The 28,000-nt window shown below is 34.8% G+C and overlaps 1 protein-coding gene and 1 non-coding gene across 2 annotated transcripts; both read left to right on the top strand.

The window, feature by feature from the left end:
• Window positions 1-10,720, top strand: LOC106794372 (serine/threonine-protein kinase Aurora-3). The gene is made up of 9 exons (XM_014761634.1): window positions 1-171; window positions 251-282; window positions 364-545; window positions 965-1,068; window positions 7,884-7,970; window positions 9,220-9,315; window positions 10,151-10,365; window positions 10,464-10,536; window positions 10,622-10,720. Exons 1-9 carry the CDS (start codon window positions 1-3, stop codon window positions 10,718-10,720), a joined length of 1,059 nt encoding a protein of 352 aa, XP_014617120.1.
• A 1,038-nt stretch (window positions 10,721-11,758) lies between these two features.
• LOC112997835 (small nucleolar RNA R71) lies at window positions 11,759-11,865 on the top strand. Its single transcript, XR_003262905.1, has one exon. It is a non-coding gene; the product is annotated as a small nucleolar RNA R71 (small nucleolar RNA).
• The last annotated feature ends 16,135 nt before the right edge of the window (window positions 11,866-28,000 follow it).

Genomic DNA, 28,000 nt, shown 5'->3' with positions numbered 1-28,000 from the left:
ATGGCTGAGAAGACAAAGAAAAGACTGGAAGAAGTTGCCAAGTCTGGAAGCACTGAGGGCGTCATTGACCCTCTATCTCCCATCAGACGCCACGTGAAGTGGAAGATGGCCCGCACGAAGAAAACTGGACAGATGACGTCTGAGGCAACAAAGGAAATAGCTGACAGGATTGTGAGTCATTTTTAATTAATAATTGTAATTATCTTTGTGTATTCTGTGAATTCCTTGGACAAATATGTGTTTTGTACAGGATTCTTTGGACGAGCAGGCGTCACAGGGATCGTTTGTCCCCCATGGACGTCAAGATGTCCTGACTGCTGCCATTGGGCGACCAGAGCACCCTGGCCATGTTTGTGCTGCTAGAGCCGGTGTCACTATAAAGCAATACTTTGGATCGGCTTCACGAACGTCCCGCAGTTCTGAAGACCTACAACAGCTGACCCAACAAATTAGAGACCAACTGGAGGAGTCAATCACAGAAAAAGTGACTCGACAGCTGATGGCAAATGCAATCACAGGGACTTGCACTACCTCCAGAGCCAGAGGTTGGTCCCTCAGGTCCTTGTGTTAGCACAAAGGAGAGTTGTGTTGCTCCCTTAGGGAACGATCCAGGGACGGGTGACTCAGACAAATGCGGGCTATACATTGAAGAAAATCCTTCCCTCCTGGTTGCCCTAGGAAGACTTTATGAGGGATCCACAACAGTTCACAGCATCCCTTTGTTGCATGGCCAAGTCAAGGTTGGTGTTGAGGAGGTTAAAGATGCAGAGGCTCTCGTTCCTGTACCTACTGACGAGGTTACCTTAGTGGGGCAAGCACTTAACACCTTCCTTGCTTGGCCTACACATCTTGTGAAGCATTTATCAGAACAGGCATTTTACTCTTATTATATGTTTATTTTTTTCAATTAATTTGTTCACTGTAATCAAAACTTGTTAATTAACTATGTTTGATCAACATGCAGCTGTGTCTCCAGCAAAACCTCCAGAAAGCCCGGATGATGAGGTCAATGATCCACTGTACCTGATGACATTGACCATCCCACAACTGTTTTTGAAGCCTCTCCAGGTTATGTGGGATGCTACCATATTTGGGGTGTTTAATAAAAACTTCCCGTTGTATATAAAGCACGAAGATCTCTTTGAAATTGCACACGGTGGTCAATGTCTCAGTATATCTGTTATACAATTGTGGATTATGTAAGTCATTTTAGATTACTATTAATTACCAAAGTAATTGTTTTAAATTCATACATAATTAACTTTGTCTTAACAACATAGCCATCTGACTGAGATAAGTGTACGAGCAGGGAATTCTGATGTGTAAGGATTCCTCGAGCCACAGTTCATTCAGAGATCTGGGCAATCACAATTTGAATCCAAAAGTTACATCAAGAGTTGGATACAGAGTTCAAAACGAGATGTTTACCTTGGAGTCTACCTGAATAGGTAAGTCAAACACAACAACTGAATTTAAATAATCTATACTACTACAATAACCCATATTCGTCTCTACTGCAGCAGACACTGGCAAATGGTCGTCATTCTGCCTAAGGAAAACCTAGTTGTTTGGTTTTGTTCTTTACATAACAGGTCAGACAACTACCTTAAGGGAATAATTAACAGGTTAGTATTGTTTTCAATACATTTTCATTGGCATAACTCAACAACATCAATATTTTAATGTTCCTCATATTCAACACTAGTGCTTTGAAAGGACTTGATGATACTCCACAACCTAAATCCAAGGCTGCTGCTAGGTGGATTGTTGTTAAGGTACGTGATTTAAATAAAACTTCTACTTATATATATATTATATGTGTGTGTACACTAATTGTAGTTAACGTTTAATTAATATCCAAATTTTATTATGTATTTAGTGTAATAGACAAAAAGGAATAACTGAATGTGGCTACTACGTGATGCACTGGATGTCCACGATAATCTTAGGATCTTTCAGGAATAATTAGGAGACGGTAATTGTTTATTTCAAACAAAGTTGGTTTTCTAATAATTGTTATTACATTATTAATTTATTTTTTATTTGATCATGTAGTATTTTAATGAAGTTAGACCATTGGAAGCAAAGAGATTCAAGGCGCTTCGCATCCAGTGGACACAGTATTATCTAAAAGTTAGAAATCAAACATAGGATGTTAGGCAACTATGTAACTTTAGGTTACTTAATTAGTTTACATACTTTGCATTACATTTTTTACAATTGTTGTTTCATTTTAACATTGAATAACCTTTGTTGATAGCTAGTTTTTTGCTAAAACCTATTTGAAAGCAGAATGCAAATTATATATGTTGTGTGATGTGTGGTCTGATTTTAAATTTACAGGTTAATTTTTGATTTTTTTGTAAAAATAGAGACATTATTTAAAAAAAATCCTGAAAACAACATCGGTTTTTTTTACAGAAAACCGATGTTAACGAATGTGTTACTGTTAAAAAATCGATGTTAACTGTCAACAGTAACACATTCGTTAACATCGGTTTTCTGTATAAAAAAAACCGATGTTAACTGTCAACATTAACAAATTCATTAACATCGATTTTTTACATAAAGCCGATGTTAACTGTCAACATTAACACATTCGTTAACATCAATTTTTTAAAAAAACCGATGTTAACTGTCTACATTAACACATTCGTTAACATCGGTTTTTTGTAAAAAAACCGATGTTAACTTTCAACATTAATATACATTTTTTTGGTGTAATTCATATTAGTAACATCGATTATTTATATAACCGATGTTGGTAATTTTACGTTAACATCGGTTTTTAAAAAACCGATGTTAACGATAATACTATCAACATCGGTACTTTCAACATTGGTTCAAAAAACGATGTTGAAAGTCATAAATAATCGATGTAGAAAGCATATTTTCTAATAGTGGTATTATATATCTAACCAGTATTTTTAGAATATTAATTAGGAAATTAAAACAGGAAAATATTTATGACCTATTTATTACCTAAAACACAAGTGGGCATAAAAAAAAGAATATAGAAAGCAAAATTTTAAAATGTCGTTGCCCTGTGTATATACAGTGCTTGCAATTTAAGTTTTCTTTTCTCAATAATAAATTACAAGAGAGGAAATGTTTCATATATGTTGTTCAGCGCATCTATACCTTTTTTCCCTTAATTAACTTGGTTTTTTCCTTGTTTAAGAAAAAACAATCTATTTATAGATAATGGCACTATTTCCTCTTCTTAAACAAAATATCTGAATTAGTATGGTTTATTTTCCATTTTAATATAGCCTTTTCATTTTATAATTTGTTGCTTCTATTTTAAGGAATTATAAATGGTTGGATTTGCAATAAAATAGCACAGGTCAAATTAACTTGTATTGGTAAAGTGGTGGATTGGAAATCATAGCCAACCCTGATTAATTAGTGGTGGATTGGGAAATAAACTGCTTGAATCCAAAGGCACGGTCTATTCTGTAGAGAAGGGGATAGCTAGTTGGTATAGGAAGTAGTGTGAATAGAATTGTTATGTTTGTATTTAAAGGTTGAAATAGGAACACATAGTGCTGAGTTATGTTGGGAAATGAACATATACTTGGTTACGTATGTGCTTTTGTAGAAGGGTTGATACCCGTTGTACCTCTTTTAATAGATTTCCTTTTAATTTGGTTGATTAAAGAAAAAAAGTGGCAAGTTGTTGGGGGATTCTATTGGTTTCGCTTATTTGGAAGTCAACTTGTTAAAAACAATAACAAATAATTAAAAAAAAAATACAAATGTACAAACTTTACTAATAAAATATAAAGACAATAAAAAATTATTAAATATTGCATCATTAGCATTTGAAATTTTTTATCACCATCCAAATAGCAGTCTTTTCCATGCAAGAAGGAAAAATAAATAAAACAACAGTTCAAAAGCAATAGTTTTAATGTGTAAACAACTTCCCAAAAGTGCAAAATAAATAAATTAAAATATCATCTTCCAAGTTCCAAGTAAAAAAAAGTTGGGGGATGATTGACCTGTTCAGAATTTTTTCTAATTAGCAGATTAAGCATGACAAGTCAAAGTGGGTTGATAGATTGAAAACACCAACCTACTCTATCAAAAGAAATGGGTCAAATGAATCTACTCAATGAGTTGAAGTTTTTACCACGTCTACTGTCAAAAAGGGAAGAATCGAATGAAAGATAACAACCAAACAAAGGAAAGCATCAACAATATTGATAATTTATGCCAATAAAGAAATTTAGTGTAGAAATTATAGTTTGTATGGATTTATAATTTTTCATATTTAAACTTAATACAATGGTGTTGACTATGAAGTGATTGGTGATATATATAGGAATAAAGTTGGGTAGAACTAGACTTTATCTTAAAGAAGTATATTTGTCAAACTTAAAGCTTGATTTCAGGTTATTTATCTTCAATAAATAATTTTTTAAGACATGATTAATCTTTTTAATATTTTGTAGCTACATAAGAAAATGCATGTAGTGGTTTAATGTTGGCCGGAATTTAAAGCAACATGAAAAAAAGGGAGTAATAAAAACAAAAATGTTAAGATAGATGTGTGATTATTTAAAAAAAGCAAAAAAAAAAAAACAAAATGATTATATATGAGAAAACATTGGTGTAGCACACATTGAGAAATAAAAATAATAGAGAATTGATTAAGATGTTTGGACATGTATAAAGAAGATCACAAGAGACATTAGTTAAAAGAGTAAATTACATGATTTTTAGTACTGTGAAAAGGAATTGAGGGAGTTTGAAAAGGATGTACGAGAAATCATTGAAGGAGATCTCAAATTAAATAATTAATATATTTAAAATTTTGATTTTTAACCGTGTCGAATAACCTTGGTGATCCATACCGTCGACCTCTCCCAGTAGGATAAGCTATGTTATTGTTGTACATAAGAAAATGATTGTTATAATTAGCATTTCGCAAATATGTAATTGTTGACCACTTGTCAATTGTAATTTTGCAAATTGTAAAATAAACATAAGTTAATGTTGCTATTTTACAATATGAGAAAATTATTTTTAGTTATCTTTTCTGTGCATGAATATTTTTTTCTTTATTTAAGCAATTAAATATTTGATGTTGTCAAAAGAAATTGTTATTGATCATTTAGGTCCTGTTTGGGGTGGTTTAGTTTTAAGTTTCAAATTTAAAAATAACAATGAGTTTTTAGTTTTAGTTTCACAAAAATTTTAAACCAATTTTTAAAATATGATTAATTTTAAATAAACTCATTTTGAAAGTTTCATATCGTATTAAAATTAATTGAAGAGTATTTCTATATGATAGTAACGACAATGATGATGATGGTGATGACAACAGTAACATTCGTAGAGATATCAATTATGGTCGTGGTGGCAATGGTAATAATAGAGGTGGTGGTAGTGGCAATGCTAATGGTGGTAGTGGATGAGACATTACTAATGGTGGTAGTGACGAAGGTGGTATTTGTGACACCCTCTACCCCACACATATATGTATTAATAATAAAAGAAATAGGAATGCAGAATTAATTAAAGTTTTAAAAATACATTTAAATAAAAGCATTTCAAAGGGTAAAAGGCTCACATTTACTTTTCTAACATCATAATAAAACATATCCAAATAAATAACAAAATCATCTCGACTCAAAACAAGGTCGTTCAAGACTTCATGCAATTAATATAGAAACATATACTCCAATGTCATGTCCTATCAGAGCATTGTGTTCAAACGTCTTTTATCATGAGGTTCTTCATAGCCATTCACCTAACCATCTGCTCCCACGAACACAAAGTTCGAGATCATCACAGGATCCAAACACAAATAGCACACGGGGAGTGAGTTATCACATTCCTAACTAATAGAGAGAAACATGACAGCATAGATATACATATCATATAAATGAAATACAACTTACTTAAACGCAGCCAATGTCATTCCACCACCTGTCACGTGACACCACACCTCAACACAACACGCCTCATTTAATTTCATATCATTCACGTACTCAAGGGTCAAAGACAATATCACCCAACCAATCAATATCAATCAATACACAAGCGTTATGCAACAAATATACTAAGACTCAATCATATATGCAATGTGGTATCATGTCAGTGAAAAACCTCGTTGGGCACCCAGGAGTACCTGACAAGACAAACCACACACTATTAAGTCAGGTCACTCTCACTTGGTAAAATCATAGGGAGACCAGTCAGGGTCACTCTGTTTTACAAGAACACTCCAACCATATGGGGTCAACATAGGCTTCAAGGAACATTCAAACCGAGTGTATTTACCCCCAAGGCCTACACTCTGAAGAGTCCGTTAGGGCCTTTCCCTCCTGATTTAGATTCAACCCAGAAAAATTTTTAGTACGCAGACTCTATATGAACTGTACAAAACACGCAACTCCTCAATTGTTCTCAAAATAATTTTATCTCGTCGCACTTGTGATTAAACTCGTCACCCTTAAATGGTCTTACAGTCGTGCGATTGTATAGTTCGTAGCTAATAACTCAATGTACACAACATCTCAATACACATGTATACTACAATTCAATACATACTCAATTTATCACATACACTCAATCTCAATCACAATGATATAATTCCAAAGCAACATGTTATTACACGTCATAAATCATATACACATCACACAATATTAATATATACATACACACACATAGACTTTACCTATGAACTATGCAATACCCATAACTACTCAATTGTTTTCAAAATCATTTTAACTCGTCACGCCTCAAAGTGATTCAACTCGTCGGGTTCTCACAGTGAATCCCGTCATAATATTCGTCGCACAAAAACCCATTGCCCTAAAAGGGTCTTACAATTGTGTGATTGCAAAGTTTATAGCTCACAACTCAATACATACAATATCTCAATACACATGTATCTCACCATTCATCCCAGGTTCAATTTGCCACTTACTCACAACTTGAATCACCATTTCATAATCTTAATATAAAAATTTATACAAAATGTTTCTCACAACATGGGGAGTAAAACCTCTTAAACAATTCCAGACAATCATATTAAAATCAATGAATCAAAATCATAGATAAAAAACATGTAAACACCAAGAGCACTCAAGTTTATCAACCAATTCGCATCAGGATATCAATTGGTCCATCAAACACAACAATATCGTATTTATATTCGTAAAGGAAAATTATAATTCAATAAACATCACAAAATAAATCTCAATTTAATCCTCTAAGGATCCCTACACATGTTCATTCTAATCCTAATTGCAATAAACTCATCCCTTACCTCTAAGCAGGTTCACGTGTGTATTCCGGCAGCGATAGCGGCATGTCTAGCGATTTCTTGAGATTTCTCAAGCTTTTCCTCTGATTGCTCTGTTAGGGTTTCCAAGCGTCAGAGAGAAGCAAAAGGGATTAAAGCCTTCATACCACTATCTGCATGTCATGAGTATTTCTCCATCCACAGACGGTAATTTAAAAATCCCAACGGTGGAGATGTGCGGAAATGAATTTCAGACCAGGTGTCCAAATTTCAAGACAATCCAATGGTTAAAAAGTCTAAAATCGTAATTTTATTGGGACGGGTCTGAGTGTATGCTGGAAAAGAGAAAGTTCAGTGCGAGGGATAATTCTTCCACTACAAACATTATCTGATGAATCCCAATGGTGGTTGTATGTGAAAATAATTTTCAAACCTTGTTTTCAAATTTCACAATGATCCAACAGTTAACGAGTTTTAGATTATTGTTTTACTGAGACAGATTTAGGTGTATGCGGGAAAAAGAGAGGGTTTTGGGAGAGAGAGAAGGGAAAACAAATTTGAGAGGAAGACAAAACCTAAAGATGTATTGCAGGTTTGAAAATTGACCTAATATGTATATTTATAGCTAGAGTACTCTCAATATGCTCACAATGGGGAGCTTTACAAGGAGCTTAACAAAAAAGGCCATTTTAATGAGAAGCAAGCTACTATGGTAACCGTGTCTTACTCTCACTCAATGTGTCTTTGTCAATGTTCACAAATTGCCGTTTTGTTGCGTTGTGGCAAATCGCGGACAAATGTGGCCGATACGGTCCTAATTGCATTAGTTGCGGCCCTGGATACTTAAAAAACCTTGATGTTGAGGCCCAAATCATGGTCGTGGATTGTTTTTTTTAATATGTTGGTCTCTATATATGCCTCTTTTGAAGATTCAGTTCATTTGTATGTTTGAAATGAAGTAATTTATAATTAGATGTTGTTTTTATTCTTAAAAAAAGTTAATTAATAAAAAAAATTGTTCCATAGCAAAAGTTAAATGAAGGTTCTTCAACTAAAACTCGATTCTGGCTTCAGCATCAATCTCTCGATGTGAGACCGAAAACATGAATAATGGTATTTCATTGTTATTTTGGAAATCCATTGTGAAACCAAAGATGCAGTTATTGTGTGTTTGATTTTGAATGTTGTTGAACTTGAACCTGATTGTAATGTATACTTAAATTAAACTTGATTATTAAACCTGCTTTGGTATGGCAAGGGATTGTTTGGTTTAAGAAAATTTGTTATTTTGCTTTTACTGTTCTTTATACAAACTTTTGAAAACATGAGATAAAGTGAAGACAATGTGTGAAAGATGATTGATTTTACTTGTAAACTACGGGTACGTAGTTTCTTGAGTTGGTTTTACCTAGAGTAGTGACTTATAATGTTGTGAAGGTTGTGTATCCGGTGTAATCTTTTCCTTGTTACATGATGCCCTTCTTGATTCTAATGCTTTGATCTGGCCTTCTTTTGGACTTTGTAGGTAGCCCAACTTTGTCTTAGTTGCTGAATGATGAGCATTTTCATTGGTTCTAGGCATTGTGTTAGATTATTGGGTTTTGAATTTTGAGGGAAAAAATGAGGGAAAGCAGAAAGAAATCGTAGTTTGTTTTTTGAGAAAATTGATTAAATAACTGGAGAGATTGGATGGGAAAAGAGCAGATTTTTTTTTCTTACAATTAATTAAATACTATCAAGTTATGATATGCTTGTGATTATGTGGCTGCAGAACTTATTGTATTGACATGCTGTAAAATATGGAACTATAAAGAAATTGAGTGAAAATGGATTAGAAAAAAATGTATTAGTAGGGTTTATATTATATTCTATGCTAGTCACTATACTACTCTCTTTTAAGCAAGTCTTGAATATTTTTGTATTGTGTAGATTTGTAACTTTCTTTCATTTGAAAATTTTAGTATATTTTAAGCCTCACAAAGGCATTGGCGTATTGTCATGAGAAGTATGTTATTCACAGGGATATCAAGCCTGAAAATTTGTTGCTGGACCATGAGGTATGTTTTCTCTTCTTTTACCTCTTTTTACATTCCTTTTGCCCATGCTAATAAAATGTGTATTTTTCCAATGTTCTCAAAACCGAACTCGTCATCGTGAACCCATTGGTTTAAGGGTCAACGGTTGAACCAAGGTTAAATCAGTTTTAATAAAATATATATATTTTTTAATATTTTAATATAGTATCTTAGTAATATTGAACAAAAAATTAATATAATATGCATAAATTGATAATAATAATAAAAAGTAAGCCACTTAAAAGTATCATAAGTTATAATATTTGTTTTTTCTATTTTTTTAAACCAAAACGATGTTGTTATTGAATTAAAAAAACAGTTTTAAGTGAAACAGGTTAATCCCGGGTTTAGAGGTTTTCAACCGGTTCAGTTTTGAGCCGATTTAAGGATACACCAATTTTTAGGAAGCGTTGGACCGGACACGTGACCGGTTTTCGATCCAATCAGACTGTCAAGTCCGGGTTTCAAAACAGTGTATTTTTCTTCACTTGGCATCAACTTATGGCAACACAACTCAAAAAAATTCAGCTACCTACACAATACTAAGCATACAACATTTTGCAGTTCATTTCAATCAGTTCTTATCCCCTACCTCGGTTGGATGTTTTTGGAAAATTTACAGTCCTGCCATATTCACTTTGTCATTTTTTTCCCTTTCTAGCCCAGCTCCCCATTAAAAAAATGAAAGCAAACTTACACTGAGAATGTTGTTTGTTGTAGATATATGATGAAACCATTTGGCAAGCAGTTGGAACCATTTATATTTGAGCTTTAGGGGGGAACTTGTATAATCAAATTGATAATGGCTTGGTTTCAGGGCCGTCTTAAGATTGCAGACTTTGGTTGGTCTGTACAATCTAGAAGTAAAAGGCATACCATGTGCGGAACCTTGGATTATTTAGCACCCGAAATGGTAGAAAACAAAGCTCATGATTATGCGGTTGATAACTGGACTCTGGGTACCCTTTGTTATGAGTTCCTTTATGGTGCTCCTCCATTTGAGGCTGAGAGTCAAGTTGATACCTTCAAAAGGTATGGAAGTGCATGAGACTTGTATATACTTGTGTAGTTTATCATAAAATAAATGCCACTTTTGCAATGCATATGTAATGTATTATATATTTGTGCAGGATAATGAAAGTTGACATAAGTTTCCCTTCTACTCCCTATGTTTCTTTAGAAGCCAAAAATCTTATTAGTCGGGCAAGTTCATATCCAGGCAAAAACAGATCCTTTCAGAGAAACAAATCTGGTCCTTCTTCTTACTGCAATTTGTAAATTGATGCAGCTGCTGGTAAAAGACTCTTCACGAAGGCTCTCACTTCAGAGGATAATGGAGCATCCTTGGATAACCAAGAATGCAAATCCTATGGGTGTCTGCAACTAGTATCAAATTTTTGTCAGTCATGTTTGACTATTGCGTAGAGGGATTAGAGCTGAATTGTACATATGATATTGCAATGTGATGAAATATTTGTGTTTTTCGGAGTTCAAGTTTATTATCAACTTGGATGACACTGTCCATTGTTATAGGGATTAGGAAGGTTACGAATGTGCAGAATTGTTAGTGGCTTTAAGAATTCACGGTTGTGGTGACAATATTGTGTATACATAATGAGATTTGTTCATTCAGAGTTTCAAATTAGTTTCATGTATATCATCCCAATAACACCAGACATTCTATTTTTCCCACATTTATGACTCATTTTTTCATTCTATCTCTTTTATTCATATCACATAGCTTATTATATACTTTTCTTTGTTTTCTTATTCAATTTTGAATTTGATTCAAATTTTCAACTTTGATGCAATATTGAATTTAAGATATCTTTTATTAGATAAACTAAACTTTGAGATAATCGTATATTTCTTAAAATAAAGAGATGTTGTATTGTTCAGCTAGGGGCCACCCAGTCCTGCAGCATGTGGGGGCTGTTCAGAGATGAGCATGGAGCTGCTCTTGGGAGCTTTGCTAATTTTTTGGGAAATTCTAATGCTCTCGAAGTAGAGATGCTTGATGCTATCATAACTATTGAAGCTGCGAGTAGTAGGAACTGGAAATTTTTTGTGGCTGAAGCGTTGGTTCAAGCTGTACATAATCATTCTTTGGTCCCATGATGTTTGAGAAACAGATGGATCTCTTGCATGCATAGCCTATCTCGTATCAGCTTTAAAGTCTTGCATATATTTAAGGAAGGCAATCATTGGGAATATAGGATTGCCAAGTTTGTTGTGTATAATAAACAATATTTTTGTTGGGACATTGTTTCTTCTTTTTGTTTTGAGTATTTTGCCCGGGATGTTATAGGGTTGCCTCGGTATAGGTTTTATTATTAGACATGGGGAAGGCTGAGATTTCAAACAGGGAGATAAAAAGGAGTTGCTAAGTCCCTCATAGAAATATTGAAGAAGGAGTTGCTCATAAATCTGGTGGTGAGGGCAGCTTGCAAACAATTTCTTGAATCTTTCCCAATACTCATACGAGCTTTCTCCACTAAGTTGCCTGATGCCTGAAATGTCTTTTTTGATGGCAGTGGTCCTAGATGCAGGGAAGAATTTCTCCAAGAACACCCTCTTAAGGTCATCCCAGCTGAAAATAAACTTGGGAGCAAGGTAGTATAGCCAATCTTTTGTCACTCCCTCCAAAGAATGAGGAAAGGCCTTTAGAAAGATATGATCCTCTTGGACGTCAGGGGGCTTCATGGTGGAACAAACAATATGGAACTCCTTAAGATGCTTATGAGGATCTTCACCTGCAAGACCATGAAACTTGGGCAACAGATGTATTAGTCCAGTCTTGAGAACATATGGAACACCCTCATCAGGATATTGAATGCACAAGCTTTCATAAGTGAAATCAGGTGCAATCATCTCCCTAAGAGTCCTCTCACGAGGTGGAGGTTGAGCCATGTTCTCAATATAAAAATTAGTAGTGGAATGCTCAAAATCATAATATTTAGAATCACCCTCAATAGAATGCTCAAAATGCATAGAATGAATAGGATGCACACTATGCCTAACTAATCTATGAAAGGTTTTATCTATTTCAGGATCAAAGGGTTGTAAATCACCTGGATTGCCCTTAGTCATGCACTATATGCAGCAAATAATGTGTTTCTCAACGGCACCTAACGAGGGGGTAAAACTACAGTTATACTCAAATGATATCAAAATAAGCTGAAATTTTTTGAGGAATATCCTAAAATCATGAAAAGATAGCACAAAAATTTTCAAACAAAAATTCAAAGTCTAACTATGAAAACTACATAAGCAAAGTTTAGAAAAATAGGACAATAATACTTGAAAAAAAAAACTTAGTAAACGGCTGATTTTTGGAGTTTGGGAGTCCTCAACTGGCTTCAGCAAGTTATCACAGTATGAGAAATTTTTTTCTACCCCAAATGCATACATAATAATAGTTGCTCTGATACCCGGAACAAAAGTTATGACCGTTTTAAGTTTTGCTAAAAACAAGTTCCAAAAACTTTTGTCTCTCTCAAATAATGTCACACCAAGTGCTCCTGATATTTTTCACACAAAATATGGATCAAAAAAAGCTATCACACAAAAATTCAGCCAAAAATAACAACTCTAACTATCAAAACAAAAATCGTTAATTAAATTGCAAAATTCGTCGCTAATCACTATTCAACACTGTTCACAGCAAAACAAAAGGTTGAATCAGTCGCTGAATCCGTCGCTAAACAGGGAATGCAATTGAAATGCAAAACAGAACGCTACACAAAATAAGATAACTAAATACTATTATGAACTTTTGGCCCATTGCTCCCCGGCAACGGCGCCAAATTTGGTCGAGGTCATACCCGAATGAAATAAACATTAAAAATGCAATATCTAGGAAGTGATTCTAGGTCGTCTTCCAACGAACAATGGTCAACCAAACATTCATAACAGATAGTAATAAAATAGTAACGAATTGGGGGAGTTTGTTTGTTTTTGTAAATTAAACATCGAGCAAATTTTAATTAGAAAATATCAGAATTAAAAACACGTTGTTTCCCCTTGATTCACAAGCAAATCTCTTATCCTAGGTTACGAGAATTTATCCTATATCAGTTCAACCACTTAATCCAACCCTAAATTAAATTACTAAGCGAAATTTAACATAAGGCTATCATTATGTGATTAAGCAACACATACACCAATAATCATGAACGAAATTGATAATTAAGCATGAACATAAATTAAGCGTAGAGACAATTAATCAAGCACTAAGCATGCATGGATTAATAGCAACAAATATAGAGTGATTGGTGAAGAGGAAAAACTGATCAGAATTCACTAGAAATAACAAAACCTCAAAGATAGTTGTGCTTGATCCTCAAGAGAAAACAACGCTGGAGACTTAGCCTTCTATTAATCAATAGAAATGAAATTGTAGATTGAAGCAGAAAACAAAATTTTATTGCTATGTGAATAGTAAAAACTGGAATTGCAAAACCTAAAATTATTCTTTCTCCCTAAAACGAAAAGTGACTAAAACCGAAAAAGAGAGAGAGCCCAAACTAGAACCTTGGTGTTGTATATATATGTTCCCAGCCCCAAAGCTTACAAATCTGTTTTAAGTCCAAGCCCATAAATAAAATAAAATCTAGATAAGATAAGACAAAATCTAGATAAAATAATATCTAGATGAAATAAAATCTAGATAAGATAAGATAAGATCTAGATGAAATAATATCTAGATGAGATAAAATCTAGATAAGATAAGATTTGGTAGAATAAAATAGTATGCTTTCTTCAAGTTCAAGCCCAATTCTGGATTGAAGCCCAATTGCTTATAATTCTCCTGAAATTAAATTAAAAATACAAAATTAATCCAATAGGCCCAAATGATAAAACTGCATAATTAATTTGGTAAATAAGGCTAATCAGTAATTAAAATGGTGACAAAAAGGGTTAAGAATTAGGAGAAAATGATGACACATTAAATTGTTTCACCTTATATAGAAAATTCTTATCATTAGTTGCAAGTAAAATATCATCCACGTATAACACAAGAAAACAAATTTTACTCTCACTGACCTTCTGGTATATACATTGATCCATGATGTTCTCTTCAAAATTGAATGAAGTGATGACCTTATGAAATTTTAGATACCATTGGTGGAAGGCTTGTTTCAATCCATAGATGGATTTATTAAGCTTGCAGACTAAGTAGAGGAGAATCCTTCAAGTTGTTTCATGTAAGCCTCTTCCTCTAGTTGACCATCAAGGAATGTCATTTTGACATCCATCTGATGTAACTCAAAGTCAAAATGAGCTACTAAAGTCATAATTACTTGGAAGGAATCTTTCTTAGATATAGGAGAAAATGTCTCTATATAGTCAATTCCTTCTCTTTGAGTGAACACTTTGGCAACAAGTCTTGCCTTATGTCTCTCAATGTTGCCTTGTGAGTCTTTCTTTGTTTTAAAGACCCATCTACATCCAATGGCTTTTACACTGTTAGGAAACTCAACAATATCCCAAACTTGGTTAGATCCCATAGAATCCATTTCATCTTTCATAGCATTGTATCATAAGTTTGATCTCTTAGAACTCATGGCTTGTGATAACGATTTAGGATCATTTGCAACTCCAATGTTGTAGTCTGATTCTTGCAGATATACCACATAATCATTAGGAATTGCAAACCTTTTGACTCTAGTAGACCTTCTTAATGTTGCTTCGTGATCTTCTTGAGGAACTTGTTGTTCCTCATCAACAGCTTGATCTACAGGATCATTTTCAACAGTTTGTGGAATTTCAATCACTGATTGTCTAACACCCATTTGTACTTGAGGGGTGTGAATGATAATCAATTTGTCACTTGAGCAAGAGAGTTGAGCTTCATAGTGATCCTTTTCAGAAGCAATGTCCTGAAATTGACCGCTCCCACTGATCAAGTCATTCTCAAGAAATTTTGGATTTCTTGATTCTACAATCTAGTGCTATGTGATGAACAATAGAATCTATACCCTTTGGAATTTTTGGCATATCCAATGAAATACCCACTAATAATCCTTGGGTCTAGTTTCTTCTCTTGTGGGTTATAAATTATCACTCGGTTTCCAACCTTTGAATAACTCAAAAGGTGTCCTTGAGACAGCCTTGGTTGACACTCGATTTAATATATACACAGTCGACCAATCATCTTTAGTGCTTCAATCCACAAGAATTAAGGAAGTTTTCTATTACTCCTCACACTCCTCATCTTGTCCATTAAAGTTTGGGTTCTTCTTTTTGCTACACCATTCTGATCCAGAGAACTAGGCATAGTGCATTGAGCAACAATCACATGTTCTTGAAGAAACTTCACAAATAGACCAGATGCTTGTCCATTCTTTGTGTATCTACCATAGTACTGATGAGGACACAACTAAGGGCAAGGACCATGAAGCACTTGAAGGACCCATGACCAGAGGCAGACTTAAACAGGCCCAGCACATTGATGAGGACACAACTAAGGGCAAGGACCATGAAGCACTGGAAGGGCCCATGACCAGAGGCAGACTTAAACAGGCCTAACACATCACAGAGACAAGGTTGGTTATTTGTATAGTTGCCATTGATGATGATTGAAGGCCCATGTTTCCATTATTTTTATTTTTATTTTATTACTTTATTATTGCAATTAAATAAATAATTTGGTGGTTGTGGCTGAAACCTATTCCTTTTCAGCTGCACCAATTTATTTCGTTTTTAGGATTTGGTGAACTATATATATTTTCGTCAAAATGAATGAAGGCACTTTTGGCATTCTTTTCAAATACGTGAGAAAGTTTCTCTCAGGGTTCCTGTTGAACCAAATTCTAACTTATCAAGGTTGATTCCTTGTGGCATCACCATGACTTATCTTCCATCTCTGGAAGTGGCGTCCCTCTCCGTCAACAATCCTGTGTCAAATGTTCCGCCCCGTACGATTCACGTCATCTGGTATCAGAGCTTCGGCTCTTGATACAGGTTCTGTTGTCGTTTTCATTGATTGTCAATTTCGTTTATTTTCGTTGATTGTTCAAGTTCGTTTTGTCGTTCCTACTATGTTCGTATTTCGTTGATTGTTCAAGTTCGTTTTGTCGTTGCTACTATGTTCGTATTTCGTTTGTCTTCTATTTTTTTCGTTTCTTTTTTGTTTTGCCTTCTGTCATTGTTTTTGTTTTCGTATTGTATTCTGTTTGTGCCTGTTGTATTGTATTTTGTCTTCTATCATACTATTCATCGTTTTCATATTGTATTATGTCTTCTGTTCATAACTTTTGTTTCAGCCTATTCAAATTTTGTTTGCATAAAAATTGATTAATTGTCGAATTGCTAAATTTTCAAATTGCCTAATGCTGATTGCCTATTGAACGAATTCTAATATCTAGACGACTGTTTTAAAAAAAGGAAACATTTGCAAAAAAAAAGTTTGGAAGAAATTTGGGTGTTTGATCTTTGAACACAAAATTAACGTAGTTAGAGGCGTTTTTTTGGGAAAATTGTGGGGCCAAATCTTCGGGAATTTGCTCAGGGATTCTCCTCTCAATTCTGAGTGTTTTGACATATGGTGGGCCTTAAACAGACGTCTGTAGCAATAGTTATGATCATTTAAAATTTGTATGTCGATTTTGCTATTTATGTGTCTTCTTCTCTATTGATTGCATATTTTCCTTGTTTTCAATCCTATCTGTGTGTTTTGTTTATGTTCTGTTTATGTCCTTAAACTTCTACTTATGTCTTTGCCCAAGCCTGCGTGTGGTTTAGTTTAGGATAGTCACTATTAAGTGTAGTTCTGTTAATTGTGTCAAGTTCTGGAGCGTCACTTCTTCGTTCGTCTAATCATTGTTGCAGCAACCTTCTTGTGAGTCCAATTTGGTCCATCCAGGAACTTAAGAGGGAATACGAGTGGTAAAAGGCAAGACGGAATACATTACACAAAAGCCTATTGAGAGCATCAAACACGAGTGTACTACCATATAAGAGATAAACACGTGAGTAGAGTGTGGTGAGGTCCTGAAACCTTAATAATTTTTTACTGCAAACTTTTCTGTTGAATCATGGTAGGAGCAGGTGGTAGTGGTGGTGATGACTATCATCAGTTGGACGAAGCTCAGCATATGTTACTGGACGCGATGAATGCACAGATGCAACGTTTGCTGGATCGTAGCAATTAGGAGGTCTTTGAATGACTAGAATTATTGGAGAACCAAGCGAATCAGAATGCTAGACGAACTACAGGTGGGAACAGAGGTAATAATGGCGGTAATGACGGACCAAGGCAAAACCAGGTTGAGGGAGTAAAGCTCAATGTTCCTCCCTTCAAAGGCAGAAGTGATCCAGATGCCTACCTGAACTGGGAAATGAAGATTGAACATGTATTTGCCTACAATGACTACACTGAAGAGCAGAAAATCAAGCTAGCAATAGCTGAATTCTCCAACTATGCCCTTGCTTGGTGGCATAAAAGCCAGAGAGAAATGTTGAGAGAGGGAGGGTGAAAGGTAGATACATGGACTGGAATGAAAAAGGTGATGAGAAAAAGGTATGTGCCCATTAGCTATAACAAAAGCTCCAAAGGCTATCCCAGGGGAATTTAACTATGGAAGAGTACTATAAAGAGATGGAAATGGCGTTAGTGAGGGCCAACATCGAAGAGGAATCTGAAGACACAATGGCTCATTTTCTGAATGGTCTAAACCCTGAAATCAGAGATGTTGAATTATAGGAGTATGTGGAGTTGGATGAACTGCTACATAAGACACTACGAGTTGAACAACAAATTAAAAGAAAAAGTGCAGCAAGGAGGAACTCACCCAATACTTACAACCAAAACTGGGCCAACAGATCCAAGAAGGAGGGAGGTAATTTGTCCAGCCCAGCAGCAACATCCCCACATGGAAAGTCAGCAGCATCTAGTGTTGGTGGAAGCAAACATAACACTTCCACTTCCTCATCCAATATTGGAACCAGAAACATAAAATGCTTCAAATGCTTAGGCAGAGGACATATTGCTTCTGAATGTCCAACCAGGAGGACCATGATCATGAAGGCTAATGGAGAAGTCACTAGTGAGTCTGAAATCAGTGAAGAAGAAATGGAAGAAGAAGAGTATGAGGAGGAAGCTATGTAGAGTGATATGTTGATGGTGAGAAGGCTGTTGGGAAATCAGATGCAGCCACTGGATGACAACCAAAGAGAAAATATTTTCCACACCAGGTGTGTCATTAATGGTAAGTTGTGCTCTTTAATTGTTGATAGGGGAAGCTGTACCAATGTTGCAAGTTCCAGGTTAGTGACCAAACTGAATTTGGAAACTAAACCCCATCCTAGGCCATACAAACTTCAGTGGCTTAGTGAAGATGAAGAGGTAAAAGTGACTCAACAGGTTGAGGTGTGTCTCACTATTGGGAGATATAATGATAGGGTGTTGTGTGATGTGGTCCCAATGGAAGCAACCCATGTGCTGTTAGGAAGATCGTGGCAGTATGATACCAAGGCAGTGCATGATGGCTTCACCAACAAAATCTCTTTCAAGCAAGATGACAAGAAAATTGTTCTCAAACTGTTATCTCCTAGAGAGGTTTGTAAGGATCAGATAAAAATGAGAGAAAAGAAAAAGAGTGAGACACTTAAGAGGAAAAAGAGTGAAACACTTGAGAGGGAAAAGAGAGAAAAAAAAAAGTGAAATACTTGAGAGGGAAAAGAGAGAAAACAAAAAGAGTGACACACTTGAGGGCAAACAACTTTGTTTAGCAACAAAAAGGGAGGTAAAGAGGGTGCTTTGCGCGAGACAACCCCTCTATTTATTGTTTTCTCAACGTCAGATGTTGCATGCTAACCAATTTGATGAATTTAAATTGCCTTCTGGTATTGAGTCTCTTCTGCAAGATTTTGATGATGTGTTTCCAGCAAGTGTACCAGATGGTTTGCCACCATTGAGGGGAATTGAGCATCACATGAATCTCATTCCAAGAGCGTCCTTGCCCAATCAGCCAGCTTATAGGAGCAACCCACAAGAAACTAAGGAGATTGAAAGGCAAATGTCTGAACTCCTGAACAAAGGTTGGGTGAGAAATAGTATGAGTCTGTGCGATGTACCTATCACTCTAGTACCCAAGAAGGACGGCTCATGGAGGATGTGTTCTGATTGTAGAGCCATAAACAACATCACCATCAAGTATAGGCATCCAATCCCCAGGTTAGATGATCTTCTTGATGAACTGTATGGTGCATGTGTGTTTTCTAAAATTGATTTTAAAAGTGGCTATAATCAGATTAGGATAAGAGAGGGAGATGAATGGAAAACTGCATTTAAAACAAAATATGGTTTTGTATGAGTGGATGGTTATGCCATTTGGTTTGACTAATGCACCTAGTACTTTCATGAGATTGATGAACCATGTTTTAAGGGAATTTATTGGGAAATTTGTGGTGGTGTACTTTGATGATATTCTTATCTATAGCACTAGTCTTGATTTGCATGCTAAACATTTGCAATCTGTTTTAAGTGTGCTTAGGAAAGAAAAATTGTATGCCAACCTAGAAAAGTGCTCCTTTTGTACTGATCATGTGGTGTTTCTTGGTTTTGTTGTTAGTGCTAAAGGAGTACGGGTGGATGTGGAAAAGGTTAAGGCCATCCAAGAATGGCCAACACCTAAGACCGTGAGTGAGGTGAGGGGATTTCATGGTTTAGCAAGTTTCTATAGGAGATTTGTTAATGATTTTAGTACATTGGATGCACCTCTAACTGAAGTTGTTAAGAAGAATGTGGGTTTCAAATGGGGTAAGAAACAAGAAGAGGCCTTTGCTGCCCTCAAACATAGGTTAACTAATGCACCCATTCTTGCTATGCCTAATTTTGCAAAATCATTTGAAATTGAGTGTGATGCGTCAAATGTGGGTATTGGGGCTGTTTTGTTGCAAGAGGGACATCCAATAGCTTGTTTTAGTGAAAAGTTAGGAGCCACTGCCCTTAACTATTCAACTTATGATAAGGAATTGTATGCTTTGGTTAGAGCTTTACAAACTTGGCAGCATTACCTATTACCCAAAGAGTTTGTCATCCATAGTGATCATGAGTCCTTAAAGTACTTAAAAGGCCAAGGAAAGCTTAATAAGAGGCATGCTAAGTGGGTAGAGTTTTTAGAGCAATTTCTATATGTCATCAAACATAAAAAGGGGAAAGGGAATGTAGTGGCTGATGTGATATCTAGGAGACATGCTTTACTTGCTATGCTTGAAACTAAATTGTTTGGTCTCGAGTCTTTGAAAGACATGTATGAGCATGATGTGGACTTTGCTGAAATTTTTGTTGCATATGAAAAGTTTTCTGAAAATGGTTACTATAGGCATAATGGATTCTTGTTTAAAGCAAATAAATTGTGTGTGCCTAAGTGTTCCATTAGAGAGTTGCTTGTGAGTGAATCACATGAGGGGGGGTTGGATGGGTCACTTTGGGGTTCAAAAGACCCTAGAAATCCTATAAAAGCATTTCTTTTGGCCTGATATGAGGCGTGATGTGTATAAGTTTTGTGATCATTGCATTGTGTGTAAAAAGGCTAAATCTAAGGTTAAACCTCATGGATTGTATACTCTTTTTCCTATTCCTGAATATCCTTGGACTGACATATCAATGGACTTTGTTTTGGGGCTGCCCAAAACCAAGAATGGAAAGGATTCTATGTTTGTTGTTGTTGACAGGTTTTCTAAGATGGCACATTTCATACCTTGCAAGAAAGTGGATGACGCTTGTCATGTGGCTAATTTGTTTTTTCAAAGAAATAGTGCGGCTTCATGGATTACCAAGGAACATTGTCAGTGATAGGGATGCAAAATTCCTTAGTCAATTTTGGAGGACCTTGTGGGGGTAAGATTGGTACTAAATTGTTGTTTTCTACTACTTGTCACCCACAAACTGATGGTCAAACTGAGGTAATCAATAGGACTTTAGGCACACTGCTTAGGACTGTTTTAAAGAAAAATCTTAAATCTTGGAAAGCATGTTTGCCTCATGTTGAGTTTGCTTATAATCGGGTTGTCCATAGCACAACTAATTGTTCACCATTTGAGATAGTGTATGGATTTAATCCTTTGACTCCTCTTGATTGGTTGCCTATGCCTAACATTGCTATGTTTAAGCATAAGGATGCACAGGCTAAAGCTGAGTATGTGAAGAAGTTGCATGAGCAAGTGAAGGCTCAAATTGAAAAGAAAAACGTGAGCTATGCAAGACAAGCCAACAAAAGTAGATAGAAAGTCGTGCTTGAACCAGGTGATTGGGTTTGGGTACACCTGTGGAAGGAGAGGTTCCCAGAACACAGGAAGTCCAAGCTTAAAACTATAGGAGACGGACCATTCCAAGTGTTGGAGAAGATCAACAACAATGCCTACAAGATTGACTTGCCTAGTGAGTATAATGTAAGTACCACTTTCAATGTGTCTGATTTGTCTCTTTTTTATGCAGGTGGAGGAGCCTTGGATTTGAGGAAAAATCCTTTTCAAGAAGGAGGGAGTGATGAGGACACAACTAAGGGCAAGGACCATGAAGCACTTGAAGGGCCCATGACCAGAGGCAGACTTAAACAGGCCCAGCATAGTGATGAGGACACAACTAAGGGCAAGGACCATGAAGCACTGGAAGGGCCCATGACCAAAGGCAGACTTAAACAAGCCCAACACATCACAGAGACAAGGCTGGTTATTTGTATAGCTGCCATTGAGGATGATTGAAGGCCCATGTTTCCATTATTTTTATTTTTATTTTATTATTGCAATTAAATAAATAATTTGGTGGTTGTGGCTGAAACCTATGCCTTTTCAGCTGCACCAATTTATTTCGTTTTTAGGGTTTGGTGAACTATATATATTTTCGTCAAAATGAATGAAGACACTTTTGGCATTCTTTTCAAATACGTGAGAAAGCTTCTCTCAGGGTTCCTGTTGAACCAAATTCTGACTTATCAAGGTTGATTCCTTGTGGCGTCACTGTGACTTATCTTCCATCTCTGGAAGTGGCGTCCCTCTCCGTCAACAATCTTGTGTCAAACGTTCCGCCCCGTACGATTCACATCAAGTACTCTCTAGCTCTATCGGATCTCACGATTTTAATTTGCTTTCCACATTGTTTTTTTTAACTTCGACCTTAAAAAATTTAAAGGCATCTAAAGCTTCATCTTTAGAATGAAGTATGTAGAGATACATATATCGTGAATAATAATCTATAAAAGTGATAAATTATTTCAAACCATTTGAGTTCATGTCTGGAAAACAAATATTAGTGTGTATGATTTCTAATAGCTTTGAGCTCTTTTTTGCACCTTTTCGAGACATGTTAGTTTGCTTACTGTTCACCTATTGGCAAGTGTACTGATTTGCACAAGTAGTATTTAAACGGTAAGACTGAGTATCGTATCCACAGGGAATTTGTTTCACTTAGATTATGTATATACAGTATGTAAACACTTTTTAGTTTTGGAAATGAAATAAAAGATTTAATGATAGTTAAATTTTCTGCAATCAACTACTCTACTTATCAACTTATGAAATAAACTCAAAGCTGTAGAAATACGATAAATGTCAAGATAAAAAGCGTCGGAGAGCCTTCTACTGAACTTTCTCTTGTTGTGTAAAAAGGTTTTTCTCTATTTAACGTTATTCTAGCGCTCTTGCACTGAGTATATACTCAGACCTTGATTCCTCACAAGAATGAGCCTAACTCTCTTAGTTTTTTTTTCCTTGATTCCTCAACAAACTCATTCTAAAAGAGTTGCAATATGTGCACAGTGCAAAACATACTAGATTACTGCATTATATTCCTAGATACACAGGCCTCTAGCTTGCTTTATCAAGTTCTGAGGATTTAAAGCATTTTCTAACACTCAAAAGCCTAACTAAACATACAAATGGGTGATCAAGCCATAAGCATGTAAAATAAATGCAAATATAAGCAAAGAACACCAAAAAATAACATTAAATAGATAGTTAGAGGTTACATCAAGAGTGCTCAGTAGAATACTCCCCAACTAAGAAGTTTCTAACCCTCTATTAACATGAAAGGTTGAATACAATTAGAAAAATGAATATTTTTGTGAAAGAAAATGGGAAAGGATGAAGATGAATGTCTTATCTCCAGCCTTTCTGCCTTCTTCTCTCTGTTTTTACGTAGCAATGGCTTGGTTTCGCTTGGTCCCTTTGGTTTCCCACCAACTCAGTTTTTTAAAGGCTTTTGGACTTCTCAGTACACAAAGGCGCGCTCAATGAGCATGTCTCGCTGAGCGAGAGTAAGTGAAAATCCGCTAAGCGAGCTTGGGCACACTAAGCGCGAGAAGCGACAATGTCCTCACTGGGCGGGCTGGCTGCACGCTAAGCGTGCTGATCTTTGACTTATCCTCTTCCAGGGTTTTGCATCTGCTAAGCGAGCTGGCTGCCTCACTAAGCGAATGAGGTTCGCTTAGCCAATCTACCTCGCTAAGCGAGTTTATCAGCAGCTTTTCATACCTTCTTTTCTTTAGCCTACAAACTGAGTTGAATTTCAACATTAGATCACAAAAATGGGGTTTCTACTTTATAAATTCACATAAGAATAAAAATATTTACAATTTCCATAAAAGGAACCATAAATTGGAGGCACATTGCTATTTTCTTACTTATTTTCAATGCACTAAAAGCTCATGAATAGAAATTAACACTTACCCTTAATGCAATCTACGCAAGTTTCAAAATCAGCAAAATCCAAAGCACTAAGTACTCCTTCATTTACTAATCTCTTAATTCTCTCGATAAAGATGTGTCCTAATCTTCGATGCCACAACATAGAGGATTCCTCATTCATAACACATCGTTTTAACCCAGCAGTAACATGCATAGAATTATAGGTAGCATCATTTTGCAATTCAATAATGTAAAGCCCATCAAGTAATGCACTAGAACCAATAATTCAAGATTTATTAATTAAAGAAAAACTAGAATCCGAAAAATTAAAGGAAAAACCCAATGGTGCAAGTCTTGATACAAAAATCAAATTCTTAGAAAAACTTGAAACGTAAAATGTTTCTTCTAAACACAAAATAAAACAGTTGCTTAAAACTAAACTGCATGTCCCAATGGCTTCCACATGTGAGCTCATCTTGCCTCTTGAATAAATGTACTGCTCACTTCCCACAGACTTTCTTAGATTTTCCATACCCTTTCTTGTCGAGCCAGCTCTTAAATGTTGAGCAGTCATTCTTCATATGCCCTTTTTTCTTGCAAAAGAAACACTTTGACTCTTTCTTTATGACCGGCTGAGCAAGAATCTTGCCCTTATTCTTGGCTTGATCCCCTTTCTTCTTTTCCTAAGCAGTCAAATATACCTTTTCACCCTCTTCCATTATTAACCTTTCCTTTTCTTGAACACACATAGTCAATAGCTCATTAATTGACCACTTATCCTTATATGTGTTATAAGAGATTTTGAAAAGGGCATACTGCATAGGCAAAGTACATAAAATGTAGTGTACTAGGAAAGAATCTGACATGGTAACTTCCAAAGCTTTTAGTTGAGCCACTATATCCCTCGTGCGCATGATGTGATCACGCACTCCTCTTATCCCATGGAGCTTTAAGGATGAGAACTACATTATAAGGATGCTAGCAAGGGCCTTATCAAATGTAACAAATTGATCATCAATGGCCTTTAAAAGATCCTTGACCTTTTCATGTTGATCAACAGAACTACAGATACTAACATATATATTGGTTTTTATGAACATCACAGAGAGATGATTAAATCTCTCCCATTTTTCATAAAAGATCAACATCTGGAGTGCTAGTTTCAATAATACTCGATGGTTCATTTTTCCTAATGGCATAGTCAATATCCATTCAACCTAAATGAAGGAGAATTCTTTCCCTCCAAACCTTGTAATTGTCCCCTTTTAATTTGGGAATATCACACTTAATATTAGAACTTCTCACAAATTGATTAACTGCAAAGTTCAAACATACATTCTTATTATTCATTATTTAAGACTAAATAAAATATTATGTTTTACCAATGTAAAACTTGTATTAGTTTATGAACCTAATGACATAAAACTTTCCTGTGGGTTAAAGTCCTAATCAATTAGATTCAACTTATGATAAAACTATCAAATTTTGTTCCTTTCTTCTTAATTCCTTTGGGTAAATTAAGAAATATGACCTGATATTTCATCTTAATTAGTCATACAATATAATAAAATTCTTGTGGGTAGATTATATTATATTACATATGATTAATCACAACTAATGTTTTAAATGTGATTTTAACACTTAATATATATAAACCTAATCAATTAAAGATGTTGTGACTATTCTCTAATCAATTAAATTATACTAATCACTTAAGATTAATTAATTCTTAATAAAGAGCTAAATATTTGCATAAACTTATATACAAAATTTTAAGAAGTAAATAAAAAATATATGCATACAATTATCCAATAAGCTCATTAATATTAATGAGCATATATTATTTAACATAATATTGCATGTTTAAACAAATACCATAAAGAAACATACAATATGGCGATAGCAGAAGCTAGTAAGGAAACTGTGTGGTTAGTAGGGTTAGTGAAGGAGCTAGGCATTAAGCAAAGTGGAGTTCAGTTGCATTGTGATAGCCAAAGTGCTATTGACTTGGAAAAGAATTAGGTGTATCATGCTAATACCAATCATATTGATGTGAGGTTCCACAAGATCAAGGAGTTGATGACATCTGGTCAGATTTTGCTCAGAAAGGTTCACACTTCAGATAATGCAGTTGATATGTTAACCAAGGCAGTCACAACTAACAAGTTCAAACATTGTTTGGACTTGTTAAACATTGTTGAGTGCTAGACATGACAAGACCCCCAACCCAAGAGACCAAGGTGGATTTATTATTTATCTTCCATGGGATAAATATTCACCAAGGTGGAGATTGTTGTGCATGACTCATATTTTATGGGCTAGTAAAAAATGATAGAGTAGAGCGTAAAGGCAACCTGCTGTTGGGTTACAAAGTGGGTTGAGGGTGTGGGTAAAGCCCATGGTATGCATAATATTATATATTATGATGTAACCTTATTATTTATGAATAAGAAATAGAAACAATCACTTTGCTCCCAAGGACGTAGGCACACTTGCTAAACCTTGTTAAATCTCTTGTGTTTGTGTATGTGTGTGTGATTTCTCTCATACCCTTTAGAATTTTGGTTGCTATTGCAAACACAAATAAACCACAAAATTAGTTTTATGTGAAATTTGGTCTCCTAATTTGTGTATTCTATTTCTATTTCTATACAATAAACTTTATTAAGCCTACTATTTCAGCCCTATGGCAATTGACCAATATCAAATGATTCCTCACTGACTAGTGTTAGTACTCAACCTTTGTCTATTGATACCAACTATTTGTTAATTTTTTCTTGCATGGCCTTAAATATGTATCCAAATAAAGCATTTTGGGATGAACAATAACTCTCACAAATGACTTGGATGAAAAAGTGGCTTACTTTAGGGTATAGTCACAACTCTAATTATGACTTCATGTTGAAATCATAAATTGAACCATTTGTGTCAACAAATTTTGACTACATTATTAGAGCATTTATCATGCACGATTGTTTAAATAATTTGTTTATCTTAAATTTGTGCGTCCAACAATGCCACATAAATTTTAAAATTGTAGATACAAATTTACTCCAAGACTAAAGTTGTTTGAGTGAGTGCTTAACTTCAGCCACATTAGATTTTGTAATTGAAAAATGGTTCTTTAATTAGTAAGAATAAATTAAGCAATAATTTTTTTTTATATATAAACAACTCACTTAAGCAATACGCTACCAAGTCATATGCTCCAATGGTGAAAACTTGTTAAGAATTGTTGTTTAGTTTTAAAACTCATGAAGCACATGTGTTAGAGATACTCTTAGATATCCAATGTAAAAATTTAATTCAGATTCTTGAGTTTCTTCTAATGGGCCTCTTGTTATCATATATGACATTATTAGTAATATTATATTTAAGAATACTTACTATTTTTTAATGCTTAAACTTGAGTTTTTAACATATTTGTAATGAGTCTCCTTTTGCCTCTTTATTCTAACTTGGATTTTTTTTAATGTTAGAGCAACATTGGTTATAGTTGCTTATATAAGCTATATGAACTCATTTATTCCATTAATATTTTGAAGTTGCTTAACTTTGAGAACTTACATAAGCAATTGTCCTGAAATTGTTGTTAGTGCAAAAGTTTTTGTAATTTGTAATTTTATGATGATGTAAAAGATTTTGTTACAATTCATCCATATATTATTTATTCTCTTAAAAAAACTCTAAATAATTATAATAATGGAAATTTATAATTTTTTTAAAATAATTATCATATTTTTATGAGAAAATCTCTCAACCATCATCCTAAAAATAAAAATAAAATATGCTATTGGTATTATTTTTTCGGAAACGAACAATAATTAACCATCTTTAAGAAAAAGCGCTAAACTTGAAACCATAATTATATTTCTATATTCACTTTTCAAGACTCAAATCAAATATTTATTTATTTACCTTAGCCAATAAAGGTTGGTCCAATTTACAAGAAACAAACTCATATCTCAAAAAAATGTTGGTTCGATTCTCCCTGTAATGTGAGAATCTTATTAATATGTAAGATGTAAATACCTCT

The sequence above is a fragment of the Glycine max genome, chromosome 1 (genome assembly GCF_000004515.6).
Source record: "Glycine max cultivar Williams 82 chromosome 1, Glycine_max_v4.0, whole genome shotgun sequence".
In the NCBI taxonomy this organism is placed as follows: Eukaryota; Viridiplantae; Streptophyta; class Magnoliopsida; order Fabales; family Fabaceae; genus Glycine; species Glycine max.
Note: the sequence above shows the minus strand (reverse complement) of the source record. Positions and strands in the feature narration are given on the sequence as shown.